General features: G+C 34.3%; 1 protein-coding gene across 2 annotated transcripts in view; it reads right to left on the bottom strand.

The window, feature by feature from the left end:
* Positions 1-27,138, bottom strand: part of ADPRHL1 (ADP-ribosylhydrolase like 1) — a 72,622-nt gene that overhangs the window by 37,255 nt on the left and 8,229 nt on the right. For both annotated transcript variants that reach the window (XM_074299580.1, XM_074299581.1), the window contains exons 2-4: positions 11,890-12,054; positions 8,432-8,557; positions 1,725-1,865 (exon numbers count right to left, since the gene is read on the bottom strand). In XM_074299580.1, the coding sequence (XP_074155681.1) occupies positions 1,725-1,865; positions 8,432-8,557; positions 11,890-12,054 (432 nt within the window). The remainder of the gene's footprint in view (positions 1-1,724; positions 1,866-8,431; positions 8,558-11,889; positions 12,055-27,138) is intronic.

Below are 27,138 nucleotides of genomic sequence, written 5' to 3' on the forward strand. Positions count from 1 at the left end.
TAAACCTATAAGGAAATAAAAAAAAAAGATGAACAGTTCTGAATCCAATGTGTATAAGATTTTTCTCGAAATGAAAATTTATTGTTGTATATTCTGAATCTTCCCTTATGTTCTGTTCTACATGTGGTAATTTTTTTCTCTTCCTATATTGTATTTAAGTTTAAGATAAATAATTAAATACATAAATACAATGTTATTTAGGAGAAGCCAAAATTCAAACAGAACCTTGAAAATTCTTAGATTCTTAGATAATTAGATAATTAACTTAGATAATTAAAGTACAAAAACAAAAACAGTGAGTAAATTTGTCAACGGTTTGTCTCTTTTCCAACACTGACATATATAAATATTTAATAACCTAGAATCCCAAGTTGTTTCTCTTCTTTTACCTCTCTTCTATCAATCTCAGTTTTTCTGTCTTTCCCTGTCTTTCATCTCTCTTTTCCCTCCCTCAGTTTCTCTGTCTCTTTTCCTTCATTTATCCTTTCCCTCCTTTTTCTTTCTCTTTTTTTCTGTTTCTTTCATCTTTCCATCTCTCACTCATTCCTTCTTCCATCTCTCACTCCTTATCTTTCTTTTTTTCCTATTTCCCTCCTCTTCTCTCTCTCTCTCTCACTCTTTCTTACTCTCTCTCACATATTTTCATATGTATGTATATATGTGTGCACATGTAATACACAAACAAATATACTTCCTTTGATACTCAGACATGTCTCTATATTGAAACTATTCAGGATTTCAATACTTAAAAGGTCCTGTGATTTCATCAGGAGTGCATATTCACTCTACTAACACATATTGAGTTCTGCAGATTATGAGCTAGTGTTCATGAGCTATTGTAACTGAAAAAAAAGGTCTTTATACTAAACTGCAATATACTTCTCAATTCTTAGCTATAGTAGTCCTTGGACAACAGATGCCCACCCCATCACTGGATCTGCACTTGAAGCCATTCCAATTTGGTAGAACTAGATCTCTAATGACATAGCACTAGAGAATGCAGAATCACCTCCATGACATGAAGAGATAAGATGAAATTGGATTTTTATGAAATCTACCCCTGGACTTTTCATTGGTGGTAGTAGCAGAGAAATCACATGATCACTATGCTGAAAAGGATCTCAGAAAATTATCTATGCCCTTATTTCATGTAGTACAGAAGCTGAGTCAGATGAGAAGAAGAAGAAGAAGAGGGGGAATCATTCAGAAAGATAATTTAGAATAAACATCAGTTTTAATACTTCATATTTAATACTTGAAATCAAGTCAATTTATTAAATATGAGCTGACCTACTGTTCTAATGGCTATATTGTAGCTATATGAAGATATAGCTAACCAATTAAAATATGGTTTTTTCTAGAAAAAGGCATTGAAACCATCCTTGAAACTTGATCAGGGGAACGAATAACTAACATCACTTCCCGATCACCCATTTACAAAACAGTCTGAAGGCTGTCTGATGATTGGCTGAAGATGGACCACTGAGGAGCTTTGCTCATCTGAATCACTTGAGGTATTCTCAATGTATATTCTCATTTTCTTGTTATTTGCTAAATACATCTGCTTTTGTTAACAGCCAAATGACCTGTAGGCATCTCATTTCAAGCCATTGTGGAATATAAACTACAAGGAGCCTGGTCCAAGACTGGCTCAGACTAGAACAATATGAAGTTAGGCTATTAAGTTTTCTCCAACAACAATGCAGCAGAAAAACAATCCTCACCTGCCATATGTCGAATTGTCTTTTTACAGAACTCTTCAGCCATTGGTACTACCTTCATCATATCTCTCCCCCACTGTACAAGTGGTTTTCCTTGGATGGCATAAGAAACAAAGAGAGCGGTACATAAGGACCCCAGAAAACCTAGATGTTGGAAGGAACAGAAGAACAGAAAAAAAAAGAGTAAAAGGTTACAACTTTGTCATCTAATCAGGAAGTCATTACTAACTGGCACTCTCTTTTGGACATCTGAGTTTATTTAACCAAGTCATCCAACAAACATTTATTTAGTGTCTAATAGGTGCTAGGGGTAGCTAGATGGTGCAGTGAATAGAGTGCTGGCCCTGGAGTCAATTGGGCCTGAGTTTAAATACTGTATGAAGTCTCTCAACCCTGTTTGCCTCCATTTCCTCATCTGTAAAATGAACTGGAGAAGGAAACGACAGATCATTCCAATATCTTTACCAAAAAAAAAATCCCCAAAAGAGTCAGATATGACTAATTGATCAAAAAAATAAATGTGATAGGTGCTGGACATACAAAGGCTACAGTGAGCAATCCTTGATCCTTTCCCCACACCCCATTCATAATGATCCTTCCCCTCTTAGATTTGGTTTGACATTTGTGTTGCATCTCTCACAATATCTCCCAGGATTGTTGAGAGGATCAAATGAAAAAATAATTGTTAAGTGTTTAGCACAGTGCCTAGCCTATAGTAAGCACTAAATAAATGTTAACTATTATTAGTATTTGACCTCTGTCTCTTCCTCAGTGTCTAGTACATTTCTGCATACAGTATTTAGGTGCTTAGAAGTCTGTATTATCGATGAGACAAGAACTATTACTTTTCATATATGCTGCCTTCTGCATATCAGTTTAATAAGACAGACCACAATGTATAATTCCTTTATTTAAATTTAGATAAATAAATATGATATATAAAACCAATAACTATAAATATATAGAATGATTTGATTCACCTACATCATAATTAATATGCCCTATGATTTGGGTTGCTAAATAGACTTTTAAGGTAGGATGTTATTTTTTTGCATATTTTTGCCCTGTATGAACTTAACTTGTACTAAGTTTATCATTTTTGGTTTGTCCTGTTATATTTTTGGAATGGTTCCTGGCCACAAATCAGGAACTTCCCAAATGTTTCTTGTTAAAATGGGTTTTCTAACTGGGACACTGATGCATTGTTGGTGGAGTTGTGAAAGAATCCAGCCATTCTGGGGAGCAATTTGGAACTATGCCCAAAAAGTTATCAAACTGTGCATACCCTTTGACCCAGCATTGCTGTTATTGGGATTATATCCCAAAGAAATACTAAAGAGTGGAAAGAGACCTGCATGTGCCAAAATGTTTGTGGCAGCTCTTTTTGTTGTAGCTAGAAACTGGAAGTTGAATGGATGTCCATCAATTGGAGAATGGTTGGGCAAATTGTGGTATATGAAGGTTATGGAATATTATTGCTCTGTAAGACATGACCAGCAGGAGGAATACAGAGAGGCTTGGAGAGACTTACATCAACTGTTGCTGAGTGAAATGAGCAGAACCAGAAGATCACTGTACACTTCAACAACAATACTGTATGAGGATGTATTCTGATGGAAGTGGAAATTTCAACATAAAGAAGATCCAACTCACTTCCAGTTGATCAATGATGGACAGAAATAACCATACCCAGAGAAGGAACACTGGGAAGTGAATGTAAATTGTTAGCACTACTGTATATCTACCCAGGTTACTTATACCTTCGGAAGCTAATAATTAATGTGCAACAAGAAAATGGTATTTACACACATATATTGTATCTAGGTTATATTGTAACACATGTAAAATGTATGGGATTACCTGCCATCGGGGGGAGGGAGTGGAGGGAGGGAGGGGATAATTTGGAAAAATGAATAAAAAAAAAAAAAAAAAAAAAAAAAAAAAGAAGTTGCAGCTAAAAATAAATAAATAAATAAATAAAATGGGTTTTCTATCCTAGATTCAATGTTTTAGTCTTTTTTTTTTTTTTAAATAAAAAAGTTCTAAATGCTGTGTTACACTTTATAGGGTCAGTTTTTCCTCCTTATATTTCTTAGAATTAAAGCTCATGTAAATCTGAGTCATGTACAATGACTCTAAAAAGCACGAAGACCAAAATTTGTGTAAATGCTCATTAAAGTATTATTCTTGATATGTTGTTTTGATTTCCAGGGGGAAAGGGGAAGGAAGGTAAATTCTTCAAACTATAAGTGGATGAACTTTATTTTCTCCCTTCCAAATTTCTGTGGCACATTATTGAAGGGATAAGTTGTCAGCATGTTGAAAGAGAAGTGGTAATCCCTGCAGTCAATCTAGATTTAGAAAGAAAGTGGCATGCCAGAAAATTTTATTTCCTTTTTCATTAGACTGTTTACTAGTTGGGTAGATCAGGGGAATACTCTAAGCACAATGTTTGAGACTAGGTCTTTCTGATTCCTGCTCTAGTTCTCTATAGGCTGCACCACCTATATGCCCAACTAGGACTGAGAGCAATGGATTAATGGAGCAAAGAATAGATTTTAGCTGGGGAACAATTGTGGTTGCTATTCAGTCCATTTGGGGTTTCCTTGGCAAAGATATTGGAGTGGTTTGCCATTTCCTCTCTACCAATTTCTTTCTTTCAACAATTACAGCTCATAAGCACTTAAATGAGTTATTTTAGGAGGTAATGAGTTCCCCATCATTGGAGGTTTTCAAGAAGAAGCCAGATGACTACAGAGTAAAAATATGAAAGAGGAAATTTTTGCTCAGGTTCAAGTACAAAATTAAATGATCTCTCATGTCCCTTCTCACCCTGAAATTTTAGGTTTCTGTACATGCAGGCAACATTACTGATGCCCACTCTTAGCACAAAAGAATTATTTTGTCAGGAGGGGCAGTAGACCTACTCTAATTTATTTGTGTCTTCTCTCTTGTTCCCCACTGTCTACATTTATAACAATTGGTGGGTGTTAGGATTTGTCAATAATTACAATCAAAGAGACATAAATGTCCACATAGGGATCAGAACTACAGCCTTTTTTTCTTGTTATTTAGACATTTTCAGTCACGTCCCATTCTTCATGACCCCATTTGGGGTTTTCTGGACAAACACACTCAGATACTTATAAACTGAGTGACTCTGGAAAGTTATTTAACCCTATTTACCTCAGTTTCCTTATCTATAAAATAAGCTAGAGAGGAAATAACAAACCAATCTAGTACTTTGCCAAGAAAACCCCAAATAGGGTCATAAAGAGCCGACCAAAGTGACAGAACAATAATACTATCTATGTGCCAAGTACTACTGTTAAGAACTGGGAATACAAAAAAGTAGTCCTTACTCTCAAAGAGCTTACCATCTAGTGAAAGATAACCTGCAAAGAACTACATACAAATAAACTAAATAGGAAAAAATCAACAAAGGGACAGCATTCGAATTAAGAGGGATCTGCAAAGGCTTCCTGTAGAAGGTGAAATTTGTTTCATCTTATTAAAGCCATTCTACAACTTGGCTAAGAGTCTTTCTCAAATGTTTTGCCCATCACAAAAGCATTAATTATAGGATCATTTCAAGAGACTGGAGTTTAGAGTTGATGAAATAAAAATGTTTTAATTTGCTTTGTAAATCCACAATGCCAAATTGTCTTTTGAAAACACGATATCATTTTACTTCTCATGAAATGTTCTAGTTTTGTAAGCACACGTCACAAAAAAAATAGTGACACTTGTTGCCAAAGTTTATGTTTAAAAAATTTTAAGGAGAACAAAATTAAAAAAAATACATAATATTCCCGATTTCAAGCCATAGCATACCTCTTTTAGAATGTTGTCACAATGCTGGGGAAAGATATCTCCCTATGATTAAAATATGTTGAAATGCAAGTCCTCTTGAAAAAGAGGGGTGTGTAACATTAGCAATGTGCTATACAGAAAGCTGCTAAATTATATTGGCATTGATAAATTATATTCTTTTAAAAAATAGTAATTTAGTTAAATTTAACAATATATATAACAATTTATATTTTATGCAAAATTATCAAAAAATGTATTTTGTTATATAAAATGTATTATGTGATAAAATAATTTTATGTAAAATAATAACATTTTATGTAAAACAAAATGATGGCTTATATATAAAATAAAATGATTCATATTTTATATAAAATAATAATAAAATTTTTAAAAAGCAATTGAACCATCTAAAATATGCTCAATTCCAGAAAGAAAAGTATCCACCAATTGAGTTATTGAAATTGATGCTGGAAAACTACCATATACAAATTCAATGGAATTTTATCATAGGATAAAAAATGATGACTATGAAAAATTCAGGAAAATGTGGAAAGATTTATGTGAAATAATGTAGACTGAAATAAGCTAAATTAAGACAATAATATAAGTAGTTGAATACAAAAATAGAAATGAAAAGATCTGATCCTGGGCAAGTAATTTAATGCCAATTACCTTGCCAAAAAATCCCCCCAAAAAACAACAACAACAAAAAATGAAGGATCTGTTAGAAGATTTACTAAAGTATTCCTTCTCTCTTATATCTGAGAGATATCAGGATAGGATGCTGTGTATTCTTTCAGACAAGATTTTTGTATGGGATATTTTTGCTTAATTTTTAAGGGATTTAATACAATGGATAGACATGGAAAATGACAGCTGTTAAGGTAAAAATCACCAATTGTTTTTAATTTAAGATCTAGTATCTGGGATAAAATGTTATTAAAAATAAAAGAAATAAGAGTTTGCATTATACACTTTTTTACTTTAGAGAATTTTAGAAACTATTTTGCTGAGTTGTTTAGGCTATCATAAGTAGCAATGACACATTTAGTATTCCAAAATTCATATACTCACCAGGGTGTTCACCCAATGAATAGAGATCTCCTCTACTTTTACTGAATGCCATTTCAAATCTTTCCATTTCAATCTCCTGAGTGGGTACTTTTTTGTCATAACCATTGGAAATATTTTATACAGATGAAATTAAAATTAACATCAAGGCAAGCTTGGCCCCTCCCAAAAAAAAGAGATATAAAAAGACATCTCTCTCCACTGCTTTGTAGAGATGGTAGAATTGGGACCAAAAGGAAAGGTCATAAGTGTTGAACACTGAATATTATCAACAGAAATTTCTTTTAAAAATGGATTCACTTTACTGATTTCCTTCCCCTTTTTCTTTTCTTTTCTTTTTTTAAAAGAAATATTCTTTGTAATAGAAATATTACATAAGAAATATTCTTTGTAATAACAGATGTCTAGGTATAGGAGGAGGGAGAAGAGATAGAAGGAGAAATTTGGATTATGTAGAAATAAAAAATATTAATAAAATAATTTAGTTTAAAAAAATAAACATCAAGGGCAGTCTTGAAGAGAAAAGAAGTCCAAAAACAATATGGGGCCCAAAAGGGAGTTAATGCATTTCATTGAGGTATCAATGTGTGTTTATAGTAAGATGGTTTAGCTATCTCTTTCTCTCATCCTCAAATCACTTCTTTCTTCCCTGGTCATTTCCCTGCAGCTAAAAGCTGCCTAAAGCAGAGAGTAAAGAGAAGTGATCCTAATTGTCATATCCTTGTAATAACTGTTTTTCCATCTTTTGGAGTCTTTTCTCTGATGCCCATTCTGAGTGCCCACACATTCACATATACTTTATGCATATGTTTATATATTTATATGTATATGTATATTTAAATATACAAAATATAAAATTGTATGTATTTTCAGAAACAGGAAACTGTACTTAAAATTATTAGGTGCTCAAATGAATTTGTAGTCTCAGTAATATGGGTTTTCCCTTACTTCCAATTGCTATGTAAACATGTCATTCTGACTTATAAGTAGATCAAACTAAGACACTTATCCTAGTTACTTCTTCTGGGTCTTTGGGATCAGGGAGAAAAAAGGGTTGCCTTATATTCAGTTACAGAGAGTGTATTCCAATTATGAATTAAAAGGGACCAACGTGAGAGATTATTGACAGATGGGAGAAAAAATATCATTACAGATGAACCATTCTGCCAGGTAGAGTAACAAGAAATATTTTCTGACTGACTGACTCTATAGATAGCAGTTTATTCTTTTCTCCTTTTTACCAGGATTTCAGATTAGGTAATGTGAGATTTCACAGGCTGTCACATCTACAGAATGGGCTTTTGGTTAATCTGGGATCAGAGGGTCTGATACCTTTAAGAATATTTAGCAACATCTTGAATAATTATTCAAATGCCAAATATGTCTTGCCACAAAATTACTTTATGGAAAACACACAGGGCAAGGTGGTTAAAAAAAAAAAAACGATTCAAGGACATTTTCAAGGTTTCTCTTAAAAACTTTAGAATCAATTGAATGACATTGGAGACACTGGCACAGGACCACCCAGCCTGAAGCCTTCCTCAGAGAAGGTGCTGTGCTCTATGAGCAAAGCAGAATTTAATTAGCTTGGAAGAAATGAGAGATGTGCAAAGTTAGAGAAGCTATTCCAAATATTCATAGGAACTATTTGTGTCTGACCTGTGGCAGAGTATTCCAAGCTTGTATCGGTCTGATCAACCACATTCAAACATGGTGTAACTTGACTCTAATATAATGATGTCATTTGGATACTCTTTGAGAATGAAGGGCAACAACTAGCAACATCTAACCCAACAGAATAGCAACTCTTTTAACACAATCATTACCTGTTGGATGATTGTGGGTCATTCGCCCACACTCAATGCTTACTTCAATGAGTGTCTCCAACCTCTCAGGCTTCCAATATCTCATACCGATGCTCATGGCTTTGGTGGCAGCTCCAAATCCTGAACCTGCACAAAATTTCATTAAAAGACTTTAGGCATCCATGGGTTTTTTTTAAATTGTCATGTTCTTTGTCTCTACAGTTTTGATTGTTCAAATCCCACCTTTGTTTCAAAACACAGATGAAAGCCTATCTCAGCTCCTTCATGACCCTTCTCAAAAGAAGTACTCCATTCTCCCTGTTCTCTGAACTTTGACATCCCTTCTTCCATTTTACATCTCATTATGCTTTCATAATCTCTCTTGGTTTATACGTGCTTGCTAATTTGGGGCTGTGCATATCTAATTTCCCTGCTAAATTCAAAACTCCATGAGGACAGGCATAGTGCCATGCCCATTTGTAGACACTCAGGCAGGAACATGCTAGGACAAACTCTGACTTTAATTTTCTTTCTTTTTTTTTTCCCTTTAGCAATTAGGGTTAAGTGACTTGCCCAGGATCACACAGCTAGAAAGTGTTAAGTGTCTGAGGGCATATTTGAACTCAGGTCCTCCTGAATTCAGGGTTGGTACTCTATCCACTGCACCACCTAGCTGCTCCTGACTTTAATTTTCAATGTGAGCATTTGTACCTCAGAAATTGCTACAAATTAGGACTTGATTTGTCATTTTATTGATTGACTGTCAATAATTTTTTTCCCTAAAGCCCAGTTATTATGGACAGCTAGGTGCATAGTGCTGGCCCTATAGTCAGGAAGAATCATCAGTTCAAATCTGACCTTAGGCATTACTAGTTGTGTGACCTTGAGCAAATCACTTAATCCTGTTTGCATCAGTTTCCTCATTTGTCAAATGAGCTGGAGAGTGAAATGACAAACCACTCCAGTATCTTTGCCAAGAAAATTACAAATGGGGTCATGAAAAATCAAGATGTGACTGAACAACTACAACAATCAGGTTAAACGTTTACCAGCACATCCCTGAATTGCTCTATAAATAGAGCTTGAGATCAGCAAAGAACCCAGGGAATGAAGTCATCTCAAGACTGGAGGTCTGGTGACTGAAGGATGATGATGATGATGATGATGATAAAATTGAAACATCTCTCATTCAAATGGGAGAGATAGATAGCATAGTAGAAGGAGCATTGGTTTTAAAGCCAGGAGATAAATTCTAGTCCCAACTGTCACTAATTAACTCTGGGTCCAAGAAAATCACTTAATTTCTTCAAGTTCAATTTCCAATTTCCACATACAAGATATCTTCTAATTGGATGAAAAAAAATCTGACACATCTCTGGAACTATTTGGAATTTTTTAGTCCAGCAGTAAACAAGTAGAATAATATCCAAATCTAATGATTAAGTATTCTTGAGAGAGAATTGTGGTTGGCAGGGGAATAGGGACTCTCTCTCTCTCTCTCTCTCTCTCTCTCTCTCTCTCTCTCTCTCTCTCTCTCTCTCTGTCTCTCTCTCTCTGTCTCTGTCTGTCTGTCTGTCTGTCTGTCTGTCTCTCTCTTTCTCTCTCTCTGTCTCTTTTCATTAGTCTCATAAGTTTAGCTATTGTTTCTATTTAAATAATTCCATGATCCACAAATCTAGCTCAGTCTCTCCTTTGAACTTTAGTTCTACATCACTAATTGCCTATTGGGTATTTTCAAACTGTGCATCTCTAAAAGTCTCTCTTCATGGTCAGAGAGGTTCTGGACATGTAGTTTGAACGCTCCCATGTTTTAATGTATTGTGAAAAATAATAAAGTCCTGAGGCGAGTTTTAGGGAGCTGAGAGACTTTCTTCTGCAGCTTAAGAACATATATGTAGAATTTGGAATTTCCTTTTACTTAAAAACTTTATCTCCCTCATAGATTAGGATGTAAAGTATCTGTATCAATATGCTTAGGGCCACCTGTCAAGTTCATGGTAAACTAAGAATGTCACTACTGTGGGTATATCTTTTCAAATATAACTCATAAAATAGTATCTAAGACAGCCAGTATCTGAAGTCATAATTGAACTTAGATCTTTCTCACTCTAGACCTAGAGCTTTCACTCTATCCAGTACACCACCAAGTTGTCTCATTCATCTGTATAGCATTTTATAATTTCTAAATAACATTTTAAACCATTTTATCTCATTAGAACTGAACAATAACCCTCAGAGATAGAGTATTGTACATATATTATTACATTCTTTTTATAGATAAGGAAATTAAGCTTGAAGACATTAAATGACTCTTTCTTAGTCCTAGAGTTAATTAGTGACAGTTGGGACTAGAATCTATCTCCTGGCTTTAAATCCAATGCTCCTTCTTGAGGAGTTGGAATAGGTGTAGTATTGAGCTTGGTGTTACAGTCTAGGTTGCCAGGCACAGTACACAAGCACAAACTGTTCCTTTCAGAATACCTCAGTCTTTTTATTATCTTCCATTTGGATGCCATGCTGGCTAACCTGTGTAAACATAAATCTGTGTCTTTCATATGCTGCTATTGAAGAGCTGGTCAAGGGAGGCATAAATAATCTCCATTAAGTTTATATTGTTTTCTCTTTTTTTTTTCACCTGGGAAAATCAAGTCCTTAGGCTGAGAATTCCTTTTGGAATATAGTTTTTTTAAAAATGGGGGGGAGGAGGAGCGGGGAGGGTTAAGATGAAGGGAAGAGACAACTGCAGCTGGCTTTGGAAAAAAAAAATTGTAGGCATCATAAGAATTGCTGCTGCCATTTAATCTTCTATATAAAACACAGAATGCAGCAGGCCTGTGATCTTTGGAAAGAAGACATAAAATCCTTGACCACCTGAGCAATGAATGGTATCTGCTTTCTCCCCCCTGCTAGGATGAGTTTCTACCAAGGCAAATGCTAAGGGTCACAGGGATATTTATGAAACAGCCGCCTCCCTGATGACACAGATGAAAAAGTCAACCTATAGGGACTTAAATGAAAAGGGGTGGAAAATGTTCCTTAAAATAAACCGGAGACCCAGTGACAAAAATCTCATTGGAGACGCCTAGGGCCAAGCAGGAAAACTTTCTTTAAATAGATGCCAAGAGCATAGGGTTGACTTACAAAAGGAATTTTTGGCAGATCCTTCCATCACCTTCAGGCAAACCTGGATCTGTTTTGTGGGGCAGGGATAAAAAAAGAGATGGACTGGACTTTATAGTTTCCTGAAAGGAAGAAAAACTACATTTTGTCCATCAAGACAGCTGCCAAAGCAGTTAGATGGCATGGTGGATAAAGCATCAGCCCTGCAGTTAGGAGCAACTGAGTTCAAATCTGGTCTCAGGTACATACTAGTAGGGTATCTTTGGGCAAGTCACTTAACCCCAAGTGTCTCAAAAAAACAAAAAACAAAAAACAAAAAAACAAAAAGACGGAAGTGAAAAGGAATTATTTCTACCTACCCTTTTCATTAAAAGGGGTGTGCCAGGCGAGCAAGTAGTTATCCGGCTTCAGTTGCAAACAACCTTCCATAGTAGCTGGATCTGGCCTCCGCCCTGGAAGTTTTTCTACGATTTCAACATAACGCTTTACCATCTCTCGGTAAAGGTCATCCAGGCACCAGTAGTCTGTAGATAGGGAAAGGAAAGAAGAAAGTGTCGAGAAAGACACCAAAAACATCCAAAGGGAGATCAGGAATGGTTGTGAATGTGTGGGACAGGACACAGAATACCAATCCACTAATATTGCAGACTTAGAAATAGAAAAACATTAGAGGTCATTTAGTCCAAACCTCTCATGTTACCCCTGAAGAAATTGAGTCCCTGAAGAATTAAAGTTGACTTGTCCAATGCCACACAGCTCATATGTCATAGAATTTGTATTAAAACCCAAGTATTGACTCAGGAGTTGGTGCTCTCCCCTCTGTACCACATCTGTTTGGAACCTCATCTTCTTTTTTATTTATTTATCTTTTTTGTTATAGCTTTTTATATACAAAACATATATATGGGTAATTTTTCAACATTGACTCTTGCAAAAACTTCTGTTTCAACTTTTCCCCTCCTTCCCTCCGCTCCCCAACCCTAGATGGCAGGTAGTCCCATATGTGTTAAATATATTAAAGTATATGCTAAATACATTATATGTATACATATTTATTCAGTTATCTTGTTGCACAAGAAAGATCATATTTAGAAAGAAGGTAAAAATAACCTGAGAAGAAAAAGCAAATAACAGAAAAAGTAGAAATGCTATATTGTGGTCCATACTTATTTCCCAGTGTTCTTTCTCTGGGTGTAGCTGGTTCTTTTCATTACAGATCAATTGGAATGGATTTGGATCCTCTCATTGTTAAAGAGAGCCACATCCATCAGAATTGATCATCATATAGTATTGTTGAAGTGTATAATGATCTCCTGGTTCTGCTCATTTCATTTAGCATCTGTTCATATATGTCTCTCTAAGCCTCTCTGTATTCATTCTTCATTAGAATCAATTCTCTATATATTTTGGAGATGAGACCTTTATCATAACCTTTAGCCTTAAAAATGTTTTCCCAGTTTATTGCTTCCCTTTTAATCCTGTCCTCATTAGTTTTATTTGTACAAAAGCTTTTTAACTTAATATAATCAAATTTTTCTATTTTGTGATCGATAATGATCTCTAGTTCTTCTTTGGTCACAAATTCCTTCCTCCTCCATAGGTAGTTTGATCCAATGCTCTTCTAATTTATTTATAATCTCATTCTTTATGCCTAGATCATGAACCCATTTTGATTTTATCTTGGTGTATAGTGGTAAGTATGGGTAAATGCCTAGTTTCTGCCATACTAATTTCTAATTTTCCCAGCAATTTTTGTCAAATAATGAATTCTTATCCAAAAGTTGGGGTCTTTGGGTTTGTCAAACACTAGATTGCTATAGTTATTGACTATTTTGTCCTGTGAATCTAACCTATTCCACTGATCAACTAGTCTATTTCTTAGCCAATACCAAATAGTTTTGGTAACCGCTGCTTTATAATATAGTTTTAGATCAGGTACAGCTAGACCACCTTCATTTGATGTTTTTTTCATTAATTCCCTTGAAATTCTTGACCTTTTGTTCTTCCAGAGGAATTTTGCTGTTATTTTTTTTAGGTCATTAAAATAGTTTCTTGGGAGCCTAATTGGTATAGCACTAAATAAGCAGATTAGTTTAGGTAATATTGTTATCTTTATTTTATTCACTTGAACTATCCAGGAGCACTTAATATTTTCCCACTTGTTTACATCTGACTTTATTTGTGTGGAAAGTTTTTGTAGTTTTGCTCATATAGTTCCTGACTTTCCCTTGGAAGATAGATTCCCAACTATTTTATACTATTAACAGTTATTTTAAATGAAATTTTTCTTTGTATCTCTTGCTGTTGGACTTTGTTAGTGATGTATAAAAATGCTGATGATTTATGTGGATTTATTTTGTATCCTGAAACTTTGCTAAAGTTGTGGATTATTTCTAATAGCTTTTTAGTAGAATCTCTGGGGTTTTCTAAGTATCCCATCATATACTCTGCAAAGAGTGATAATTTGATTTCCTCATTACCTACTCTAATTCCTTTAATCTCTTTCTCAACTCTTATTGCTGAAGCTAGAATTTCTAATACAACATTGAATAATAATGGTGGTAGTGGGCAACCTTATTTCATTCCTGATTTTATTTGGAATGGTTCCAGTTTATCCCCATTACATATGATGCTTACAGATGGTTTTAAATAGATGCTACTGACTATTTTAAGGAAAAATTTATTTATTCCTATACTCTCTAGTGTTTTTAATAGGAATGGGTGTTGGATTTTATCAAATGCATTTTCTGAATATATTGAGATGATTATATGGTTTTTGTTAATTTTGTTACTAATATAGTCAATTATGCTAATAGTTTTCCTAATATTGAACCAGCCCTGCATTCCTGGTGTAACTCCTACTTGCTCATGGTGTATTATCCTGGAGATGATTTTCTGTAATCTTTTTGCTAATATTTTATTTAAGATTTTTGCATTGATGTTCATTAGGGAGATTGATCTATAATTTTCTTTCTCTGTTTTCAACCTACCTGGTTTAAATATCAATACCATGTCTGTGTCATAAAAGGAATTTGTTAGCACTCCTTCCTTCCCTATTTTTTCAAATAGTTTATATAGCATTGGAGTTAATTGTTCTTTAAATGTTTGATAGAATTTGCATGTAAATCCATCTGGTTCTGGGGATTTTTTCTTAGGGAATTGATTAATAGCTTGTTCTATTTCTTTTTCTAAAATGGGACTATTTAACCTTACTGCTTCCTCTGTAAATCTGGGCAACCTATATTTTTGAAGGCATTCATCCATTTCATTTAAGTTATCAAATTTATTGGCATAAAGTTGGACAAAGTAACTCTTAATTATTGCTCTAATTTCCTCTTCATTGGTGGAAATTTCTCCCTTTTCATTTTTAAGACTAACAATTTAATTTTCATCTTTCCTTTTTTTCTAATTAAATTTACCAAGGGTTTATCTATTTTTTTGTTTTTTTCATAAAACCAACTCTCAGTTTTATTTATTAATCCAATAGTTTTTTTTTTTAACTTTCAATTTTATTGATCTCTCCTTTTATTTTTAGAATTTCAAGTTTGGTGTTTGATTGGGGTTTTTTTAATTTGCTCTTTTTCTAACTTTTTTAGTTGCGATCCTAATTCATTGATTTTCTCTTTATTTTGTGCAAGTAAACCTCTAGAGATATAAAATTTCCCCTTATTACCACCTTGGCTGTATTCCACATATTTTGGTATGATGTCGCATTCTTGTCATTCTCTTGGGTGAAATTATTGTGTCTATGATTTGCTATTTCACCAAATCATTTTTTAGGATGAGATTATTTAGTTTCCAATTACTTTTTGGTCTATTTTCCCCTTTTTATTTAATGTAATTTTTATTTCATCATTATCTGAGAAGGATGCATTTACTATTTCTGCCTTTCTGCATTTGAATTTGAGGTCTTTATGTCCTAATACATGGCTAATTTTTGTATAGGTTCCATGATGTGCCAAGAAGAAAGTGTACTCCTTTCTGTCTTCATTCAGTTTTCTCCAAAGATCTATCATACCTAACTTTTCCAGTATTCTATTTACCTCTTTAATTTCTTTCTTATTTATTTTGTGGTTTGATTTATCTAGTTTTGAGAACACAAGGTTGAGATCTCCCACTGTAATAGTTTTGCTGTCTATTTCTTTTTGCAGCTCTCTTAACTTCTCCTTTAGGAATTTAGATGCTATACCACTTGATGAATATATGTTCAGTATTGATATTGCTTCATTATATATGCTACCTTTTAGCAAGCTATAGTGCCCATCCTTATCTCTTTTAATTAGATCAATTTTTGCTTTTACTTGACCTGAGATCAGGATGGCTACCCCTGCTTTTTTGGTTTCACCTGAAGCATAGTAGATTCTGCTCCAGCCTTTTACCTTTACTCTGTATGTATCGCTCTGCTTCAAATGTGTTTCCTGTAAACAACATACTGTAGGATTCTAGCTTTTAATCCAGTCTGCTATCTGCCTCCTCTTTATGGGGGAGTTTACTCCATTTACATGTATGGTTAAAACTACTAAATCTATATTTCCTGCCATCTTATTATCCCCAGATTGTTTTTCTCTTTCCTTTCCTCCTTACTCCTCTCTCCAGTATTAGACTTATGATCACCACTTGTGTCACATAGCTCTTAGTCTTTAGAATCCCTCCCTCCCCCTTGAAGTCCCTCCCCTTTCCTTAAACCTTTCCCTTACTATTTCTGTATTCCTTTCTATTTAGCCTACCCCTTCCCTTTTTGCTTTTCACCTCCCACTTTTCAATGAGGTGGGAGAAGTTTCTATGTAAACCAAGTATGCCTAATAGTTTCTCTTTGAGTCAAATCTGATAAGAGTAAGATTCACACTATGCTCATCTCCTTCCCTTCATTCCCTCAAATATAATAGGTTTCCTTTGTCTCTTCAAGAGATGCAGTTTCCCTCTTTTCACCTCCACTTTTTCCTTTTTTCTAGTACAATTTCTTTTCCACCTCTAGTTCCTTTTTTACATTAGAACAGTAAAGCCAAATTACACATGTACTCTTTATGTATAGCCATAACAGAAATACAGTTCTCAAGAGTTCTTTTTATGCTTCTCTTGAGTCTTATATTTGGAGGTCAAACTTTTTCTTTAGCTCTGGGAACCTCATGTTCTGGGCAGCAGCCAGAACCTTGGGCATTCTCTAATAAATTAGTTATATTGTTGTTCAGTCATTTCAATCCTGTCTGACTCTTCACATCCCATTTGGATTTTTTTTTTTTTTGGTAAAGATACTGGAATGGTTTGCCATTTCCTTCTCTAGCTCATTTTACAGAGGAGGAAACTGAGGTAAACAGGGTTAAGTGACTTGCCCAGGGTCACACAGATTTAGAATCAGGAAGATGTCTTCCTGATTCCAAGCCTAGTAGAGCTCACTGAGCCACCTAGCTGCCCCCTACAATAAATAAAAGAAGAAAGTTAAGAATTTTGATTGAAATTTGAATTTAATTTCAGAAGTCTTTTTATTTTATTTTCAATTTATTAGCCCTTGATTTTCTCTCCCCTCCTGCCATTCTTTTTTAAAAATTATTTATTTTAAACTAAATACAAAAATGGAAAAAGAAAATGAAAATAAAAAAACAAAACAAAACATTATCATATGCTCAGAAGAATATCATAGAGGATTCAAAATATCTAACAAAATATTTAATAAATTTCCTTTTCAAGAAAACATATATAATAATAATGAGATTATATTCATGATTGTCCATCTTTTCTTTTCTTTGCTTCTTTATAGGTTATTATTTTATTCTCTGCTGTTCATTTTGTACTTTATTCTTTTTTCTCCCTTCCATCCCCTTCCCACTTTCCCCAAGCTATAGTTAAGCATATGGATATATATTCACATACATATGTTTATATACACACTCATATAAATACTTACATACATAAGATGCATGTATACATATGCAACAATGCATCTAAAACAATATTAATATGGCTGACATATAATGTAGATTTGTCTCTTGATTGAGTTTTTAATTTTGACTTTAAGGAATTTATAAATAATTTTGAAAGTTAGGTGGGCAAAAATTCTGGGACTCACACCTGGACAAACTTAATTAGTAAAACATATATCTAGCATTTTAAGATTTGCAAAGACCTTATAATTATTATTCCTTTGATCTTCATAATAGCCTTGTGAGATATATCTCCATTTTGCACATGAGGAAACAGACAATCACTATGTAAGCTTGGGCAAGTTACTTTAATCTGTTTGCCTCAGTTTCCTTATTTGTAAACATGGGGATATTAGAATCTTCCAAGGTAGTTGTAAGAGTCTAATGAGTTCATATTTGTAAAATGTTTATTTAGCACAGTGCAGTTTAGCACATAGTAGTTGCTAGTTATGCTGACTTAGGAGGAAATTGTATGGTACTTTATAATTTAAAAAAAAAAAAACCTCCTTATCTTTTCATCCTTAATAGCAATAGCCAAACAAAAAGTCATTCTTCCTTTTTCAGTGCAGTGCCAAATTTTCACAAGCTATTTTCTGGGTATAAAGGAAACACTTTGAGAAGCAATCTTCTAAAACCCCTGAATGGCAGGAATTAGAAATGTTTCAGCTAGGAGATGGCTCATCTCAAAGAGTCTAACCTTTGTATCCACAGGAATTATGGGATAAGGTATCCTGGAAAGGGAGGTGCCATGGTAACAGGGCCTGTGGAGATATGGCCTGGTGATGGCTGTGCCACATGATAGGCCAGGGCAAGATGAGGCAAGATATAGGAAAAAACACTCAGTTCTACTAAGTGGCCATGCAATAAATTATAATATTAATACACTGTCATTCAGTTATATCTGACTCTGACCCCAATTGGGATTTTCTTGACAAATGGTTTGCCATTTCCTCTCCAGCTTATTTTACAGGTGGGGAAACTGAGGCAAATAAAGTTAAATGACTTGCCTAGTCATAGATAGTGATTGTCTGTTTGCTAAACATCAAGCAAAGCCAACTCTGCCCTGCCAACATGAGGGACATCTCAGACTGCTGGATTGAGGCCAGTGTTTTGCCCTTGCTGCTTAGTGAAGAAAATGGTCACCTTTTTAATTCAAGGGGGTATGCGAAATTCTCCAGGTGTCCAGGCAGATTGGTGGTATACAGGGAAGGATCTAAGACTTTGAGTCAGGAAAACCTGATTCAAATCCTTCCTACAATGTTTACTGTCTGTGCAATCCTGAGCAAATCATTAAATTTCTCTCGCAGCTTCAGGTAAAATGAGTTTCTGAGTTCAAATCTGGCTTCAGACACTTACTAGATATATGAACCTGGTCAAGTCACTTAACCTTGTTTGTCTCAATTTCTTCATCTGTAAAATGAACTGGAGAAGGAAATAGCAAACCACTCTAGCAACTTTGCCTGGAAAACTCCAAATGGGGTTACAATTGAAATGACTCAAGAACCCTAACAAAATGAAGATAATAAGAGAATCTCCCTCATATGTTGTTGTGAGAATAAAACAAGATCACATATATAAAGTATTTTGCAAACCTTAAAATACTACATACACCATATTATTTTTTAGTTTCTAGGCAAAAGCCTAATTACTACTGGAACTACATAGGGAAAGAGAGAAAGGAACAAGCATTTCTATGGATCTACTATGTGGCAGATACCGTGACTTTTACGAATATTTTCTCAAAACTACCGCTTGGAAGTAGGTTAGTAATAACTTCATATACATCTTTTCTTTTAAAAAATTTATTTTCCTCCAATTATACATAAAAATTATTTTTAACATTTGCTCTTTTTAAATTTTGAGTTCCAAATTTTATCCCCCCCCAATCCTCTTTTCTCTCTCTGAGACAGTGAGCTTATACATAAGCCATCAAATACATGTCTTTTTTTTTTTTTTAAACTGCAGGGCCCTTTTCTGGGAATGAAAGGGAACCTGGGAATAATAGATCACCCTTATTTCTAAAACGGAGGGAATGTTAGATGCTAAAAGAAGCCTCTGGTTAATATTTTTTAACTCCCAAAGTGGAATGTATTAGCCTTGTCAGCTGTTACGGTAGGTGGTGGTCTCTCTCATGCTTTTACTCGGTAACAGCTGCTAGCGATGATTCATTTTCAGAGAAGCAAGCTAATTGGCTAGTGATTGAGATTTATATCCTTGTGTTTTCCCAGCATCCTCACTAGAAAGCTTTTCAGAGAGTCTTAAGAGACTTTGGGAAAAGAGAGAGGGAGCGGGAAAGGGAAAGCAGAGAAAAAAGAGGAAAAGAGAAGAGGGAAGAGAAAGAGAGAGATGGAGACAGAAAGAACAGAGAGACAGAAAAACGCATACAAAGAGAGACAGAGATGGAGACAGGGAGCCCGGGGGTGGGTGGGAGTGGGGTGAAAGAGATAGAGACAAAGACTGAAAGACAGAGGAGGAGGGAGAGGGAGAAAGAAAGGGAGAGAGAGAAGGAAAGAGGAAGGAAGGAGATGGAGAGCACTATTCTAGTCTATATAGAGTTTTATCCTGAATTAATTTTTAATGAATCCACTTTGCATTTTGAGACATCTCTAATGCAGGAGAAAAGAGGCCACAATTAATTCAATAAGACTAATACATTCAGCGATGAGGCACAGTACTGTTAACCCTTCAAGAATAGTACATGTATATATGACATTTCTTGTTGGAAGGCATGTGAATCATTTGAACCTGCTTGTTCTGTTTGTAAACTAATCCTGTCTTTTCTCTCCTCTCTAAACAGAAATGACCAAAAAAACCCTTCTTTCCATTCAAATCCAAGTTAAGAAGCTTGAATCTTCCTTATTGTACCAAAATGAAATCAAAACATAATGTGGGAGGGCAACTACAACTTAATGGACATCGCTGAGACTTGCTGAGATGTTGTGATAGGGTGCTGAACAATCAAAAATAGATTCGATTTAGAGCCAGAGGGCCTGGGTTCAAATACCAACTTTGCCCCATTGGGTCCAGTACTAGCTGTATGATGGCCAAGTCATTTTTAAATTCTTTGAGCTTGTTTCCCCATCTTTAAAATGAGGAGGGTCTTTAAAATTTCTTCTAGCACTAAATCTATAATCCTAAATTGTGATTTCTATGATTTATTTTATAGCATCTGGTGAATGATTTTTATGCACTTAAGAAAATATTTTCTTCTTAGGATTTTGTTACTTCAAGTGCCATCTGATATCATCAGGGGAATGCAAGTGAATTGATTCTGCTTGCTAGATTGTCTTTATATTCAGGTATATTCATAACTAAGGCTTTCCCCTCCATGTTGTGATCCTTGTGTATTGAATGTTTATTTTTCCTTTCCTAGAGGAGCTGAGTTAGCATTCATATGTAGAATCCCAAGGGGGGAAAAATCTATAAGTACGTCTATTAGAGGATCTACAATCCCCATTTGAGAGAAAAAATCCAAGATCATCTTCCTGGCAACACTCTGAAATGCATACAAAACTCTCTTGGAGGACTCATGCTTGTATTAATTGGTTACTACCCTGTATACCTTACATATATTTAATTGCTTCTTTACTATATTTTTCTCTTGCCCCTCAAACCAGCTATGAAGATCAACTCCTGCCTTCCCTATTAAATTTTTATGGCTAAGTGTTCAATTGGACAAAAAGCTCCATTAGTATTGGAACAGTAAGATCCTTCACACAATCCCCATAAGCTGCCCTTAAGTAGAAGGGAGGACATTCCTATTCTATGCCTCTTATTCCTCTCACACAATTACAATTTTCAAAGTAGAAGTATTAGGTAGCCCCTTATATCTCTTTCAATTATCACCCAGAATTAATCACTCAATTAACAAGCATTTATTAAACATTATATTCCAGGCACTATGTTAGATGCTGGAAATACAACAGCAAAGAATGAAACAATCCCATTCACAAAAGAATATAATAATACTCATCAAAAATAAAACTTTTTGTGTATAAAAGGGGAAAGTTAGGAAACCCTTTCTGTAACTGCCACCTCTCCAACTCCCATCTATATGCAGATTTAGAATCTTCATTCTGAGGCCTGAGACTAGAAAATAGCGGACCATTCAGAACATCCTTGAATAAATCTCATTTGAACACAGTAAGTTTGTTCTTAGGTTTTGTCTTTTTCCCTTCTCGAAGTAATTGCTGAATTATCACATAATCATTCATTCGCAAAGACCTTTGCCACCAAATACAGGAACTGAAATGAATTGTTTGATGTGAATGACTCTTCATGACATCATGGACCATAGCATGCCAATCTTGTCCATGGCTTTTCTTGGGAAAGATACTAAATTAGTTTCCCATTTTCTTCTCTAGTGGATTAAGCCAAACGGAGATTGTGATTTGCCCAGGACAGATTTAAACTCAATTCTTCCAAGGGCTCTATCCATTGAATCACCTAGCTATCCCCTATTAAACAGAAGACTAGTAAATGATACATACATACATACATACATATATATATATACATATATATATATATATATAAAGAAGAGAAGGGAATAAACAGTTATATAACACTTCCTCTATGTCAGGAACTGTGCTAAGAACTTTACAAATATTATACATAGTATATCTGGATTTTAGCAAGGTGTGGGGAAAGTTTCATATCAAGAACACTTGTGGAGGAGTGGAAAGAATTCAATAACTCCATTCAATTCAACAAACAATTCTTAAATACTTAAATAGTACTTAAGTAACATTTAAGTACTACTGAAACACTAGTTAGTACCTACTATGTGTCAGGCACTGCCAGGTGCTAAATAATAACAAATTAACAAAAATAATAACAATAATAGGCATTAAGGTTTGTAAAGTACTTTGCAAATATTATCTCATTTGATCCTCACTTCAACCCTGGAAGGCAGGTATTGTTATTATTCCCATTTTTACAGATGAAGAAACTAAGACTACATGAGCAGATGCTAAGTAAAGTGAGCAGAACCAAGAGAATATTGTACACAGAAATAACAAGATTATGTGATGATCAACCATGATAGACTTAGTTGTTTTTAAGAATGAGGTGATTTAAGGTAATTTCAATAGACTTATGATAGAAAGTGCCATCCACATGCAAAGACACAACTATGGAGACTGAATATTGATCAAAGCATAGTATTTTCACCTTTTTTTTCAGTTGTTGTTTGCTTTTTTCCCCTCTTTCTCATATTTTCCCCTTTGGACCTAATTTTTCATGTGCATTTTTCTTTGCATGACAAATATGGAACTTTGTTTAGAAGAAATGAACATGTTTAATTTATATCAGATTGCTTGCTAATTTGGGGAGAGAGAGGTAGAAAAATTTGCAACACAAGGTTTTACAAAGGTGAATGTTGAAAACTATCTTTGCATGTATTTGAAAAATAAAATACTATTAAATTTTTTTAAAGAATCTAAAAAATTTCTCATATTCTCAGTTTCCTTATTTATAAAATGGAGTTGATAAACTCATACTTCCTACCCTAAAGGATTGTTGAAAGAAAAGCATCTCATAGAATTAAAGAACTTCAGAATTGTAAAGGATCTCATTGGCTAACTCTAGACTACACTTGAATAAAAATCTTCTCTATAACTTGTCTGAAAATCGGGCTCACAACCTTAAATAGAAAAACTAGAGAGAAAGAGCCCATCTCTTTTGGGTATCTCTAATCAGAAAACTCTAACTGAAAGAAATTTTCCTTTACATCAAGGCTCAATTTTTCCTCATTTTAACTTTCTGCCCACTACTCATCATGCACAATAAATATTATGCCTTTTTTACAAAGCAACCTTCCTAATATTTGAAGATAGTTAAAGTTCCCCAAATTCCCACTCCCAAATTTCCTGTTTTTTCAGGTTAAATATTTTATTCTTTTGACAGCTGATGTCAAAGTCTTTTACCATTCCATTTGCACTTCTCCAGACTCTGTGATTTATAGATAATCCTTCTTAACATGTGGTGTCCAGAACCAAACATAAAACTTGAGATATGTTCTGATTAGAACACAGTACATTGGAGCCATTACCTTATTAATTAAGATTTTACAAGCCATAAAGTGATGTAAAAATGAATTATCATTGTTTGTTATTATATCCTTGAAGATGATGAGATAGAAATGTGGTCTGAATGATAGCATGAATTAGTAAACTCAAAGAAAATTGGATAGAGGCCTTAACTATAGTGTTACAGGATAGTGTACACTATAGTGTTCTTGGTATTATTTTTAAAAATTTATTAAAAATGTTTTTATCAATTATTTCTGTTAGCATTACTAGGAAAATTAATTTGTCAGGACAGAATGCTATTTTTTCTTATGAAGAAGAGATAGCATAAAACATCCCTCCACTACCAGAGTTACCATGGACAGCTGACATGAGTGAAGGCTGCTGAGGGCAGCTAGATGATGGAAGGTGGACTGATGTATCTTGGATTGAATCAATCTATGAAAGGAGGTGAGAAAAAATGATATAAAAGAATTGAACCATGTGCAAGGGAGAGATAGTCAGAGGAGTGCAATTTTAGTGCCTATGGTCTTTGTTCCTGGACATTTCTCCACTGGATTGACTTTGTGGTATAGGGACTAGCATCCACAAATGTCTCTGTCGGTCTGTGATCATAGACTGTGTTATTTCAAAGCCCAAAAGAATTTGAGTCAATGAAAGCCATGTGGTCAGATCTTGCCCACAACTCCCTATCTGAATTATATCAGACGAGCTTACTCCCAATTTCTTATTCCTACAGAAGAACATCCAGCAGCAGCTAGCAAACATATAACAGATTTGCATGAAGGAATAAATGGCATGTTTTTCTAATTTGTATTTGACACATAGCTGAGAGAGAGTAGTTATTTAAATTAAATAAAAATTTTAAATGATAAAAATAATAACATTAACATCTATGTGCCATGATAATAGAAATAATAAACATAATCTTAGGCTATGCTAGCAGAATTAATAGCAATCTAGTTGCTGATGGACATGGCTCTCTTCAACAATAAGAGGATTCAAACCAGTTCCAGTAGTTCAGTGATGAAGAGAGCCTTCTGCACCCAGAGAGTGGGAACTGAGTGTGGAACACAACATAGCATTCTCACTCTTTTTGTTGTTTACTTTCATTTTATTTTACTTCTCTTTTTTTTTTTACTGGTTTGATTTGATTTTTCTTGGACAGCATGATAATTGTATAAATATGTATGCATATAACATATGTTGGATTTAACATGTATTTCTACCCTGTTTAACATATATTAGACTACTTGCTATCTAGGGGAGGGCATGGGGGAAGGGAGAGAAAATTGTAACACAAGGTTTTGCAAGGGCTAATGATGAAGAATTGTCCATGAATATGTTTTTAAAAATAAAAAGCTTTAATAAAAAAAGTTTCCTAAGGATTAAAACTGTCCAAAAGTAAAATAGTCTGTCATGGAAAGTATTGAAGTTGTCATCACACACAGCATGTTTTCAAACAGAAACTGAATGACCCACTTACCTGGACTATTTTTGTCAGTTATAGTATAGGTATCAGTTAAACTAGATGACCGCTGACTCAGAGGTCACCTGGGATTCTATGCTCTGGAATCCTATGATTCTGTGATCTTTCGTATCCTAATTAGATTATCTGAAGGAAAAATTCAGCATTAAAGAGAAACTAGTTCTTTACCAAACCATGATCTAAAGAAGCAACTTTAGATATATTCTAAATGACTAATGTCCTGTCTCTGAGTTACAGGCTTCAAGTACCAATCATATATCTCCATCCTTTACTTATATCTTATCTTAATCCTTCCATTTTTCTATATTCCATCTGATCAGACACCTGCAAAGCAGAAAAAAAAACTTTGCCAAAGCAAACATTTGACTTTCTATGTCTCCATCAACATCATTATAAGCAAAGTATTGATAATAAAAGTTTAAAGGTCTTTCCAAAGTTTTCAGAAAACAAACAATTCTCCTTATTATTGACTAGCATTAGTCCCCTAGATTAATAGGGACAAATTATTTCTTATCGCAGCAGGGATCTTCTGCTCATAATTTAATAACCACTTCTAGATTTAGAGAGGAAATTTTCTTTGCCTTTGGGCTATGTTACCTGGGCCTATTTGCACATAGGCTGTTTTGGGGTTTTGTTTGTTTGTTTGTTTGTTTGTTAGTGGTCTCTTCTCAATTGAACTAATATAATTAAAAAAAAAAAAGCTATCCCATTCCTTTAGAGTGGTAGATAGCGGCCATACTAGCTAACTTGTTTGATTTTAGCAATGAAATCTGCTGACCCCAAAACATTTCTTAACTTATTTAGAAGAGCTCTCATAATTTCAATTGACTTGGGATGGAAAATGCTATCAGCATCCAGAAAGAGAACTATGGAGACTAAATATGGTTTGAAGCATAATATTTTTACCTTTTGTCATTGTCAATTTTTTTTCTTTCTCATAGTTTTTCCCTTTTGATCTGATTTTTCTTGCACAACATGACAAATAAGGACATGTGTTTAAAAGAATGACATATATTTAACCTATATCAGATTGTTTGCTATCTTGGGGAGGGGAGACATAAAAGGAGGAAGGAAAAAAATTTGAAACACAAAGTTTTACAAAAATAAAAGTTGAAAATTATATTTGCATGTATTTGAAAAAATAAAAACTAGTAAAAAAAAAGGAGGGGAAAGAATAGCTTTCAGTAGAAAAGATGAACTCAAGGACATTCTATTAGCAAAAGCATGCATATCTTATCTTTTCCTTCATCACATATATTTGACCCTGTCTCTCATAGATATATATAATATGAATACCAGAATACCAGAAAAAGCTTCAGAGAAAACTTAATACATTGCATGCCTGAATAATAACATATAACATTATTTTTATTTTTATGTGCACACATATGTATATGTATATCATATATACATATGCTACATATGTATATATATACATAGGTGTATGTACATGTTTGTGTAGATACATATAAACACATGTAGATGTATTAAATATGATATATAAATACCCATATATGTATATGTTATATATTTACATACATATTTATACTCCATATATGTAAATATATATGTATACTCTCATTTAACCCTCACATCAACCTTGTGAGGCAGATGCTACTATTGTTCTCTTTTACAGATAGAGAAGCTGGGATTGAAAGAGTCTAAATGATTTGCCATAACTAGAAAATCTTTATGGAAGCATTCAAACTAGATCTTTCTGGCTTCAAGTCTGGCAGCAAACGCTACTTCAGAGGAGCCAGATACTCTGCAAGCTGACTACATGTCTGAGTTTGTCCTGAACCAGATTAAAATATAATTGGGAAATATTTGACAAAATAAATAAAAATACAATAAAACATGTTGTTCAGTCATGTCTGACTCTTTATGAACCTATAAACCATAGCACAGGAGTATTGTCCCCATGGGGTTCCTTCTCTGGGTTATTTTATGGATGAGGAAACTGAGGCACACTGACTTGCCCAGAATCACATAGAAATAAGTTTCTAAGGCAGAATTTGAATTCAGATCTTTCTGATTCCAGATCCAGTGCTTTTTCCAGTGAGCCACTTGACTGTTTCCAAAAACAACCCCAAAGATAACATTACATTTTCAACTAAGTCAATATGCAACTGTAGTGATATATGATTTCTATTTGAGTTTGCTACCTGTAAC

The sequence above is a fragment of the Sminthopsis crassicaudata genome, chromosome 3, assembly GCF_048593235.1.
Source record: "Sminthopsis crassicaudata isolate SCR6 chromosome 3, ASM4859323v1, whole genome shotgun sequence".
Classification (NCBI taxonomy): domain Eukaryota; kingdom Metazoa; phylum Chordata; class Mammalia; order Dasyuromorphia; family Dasyuridae; genus Sminthopsis; species Sminthopsis crassicaudata.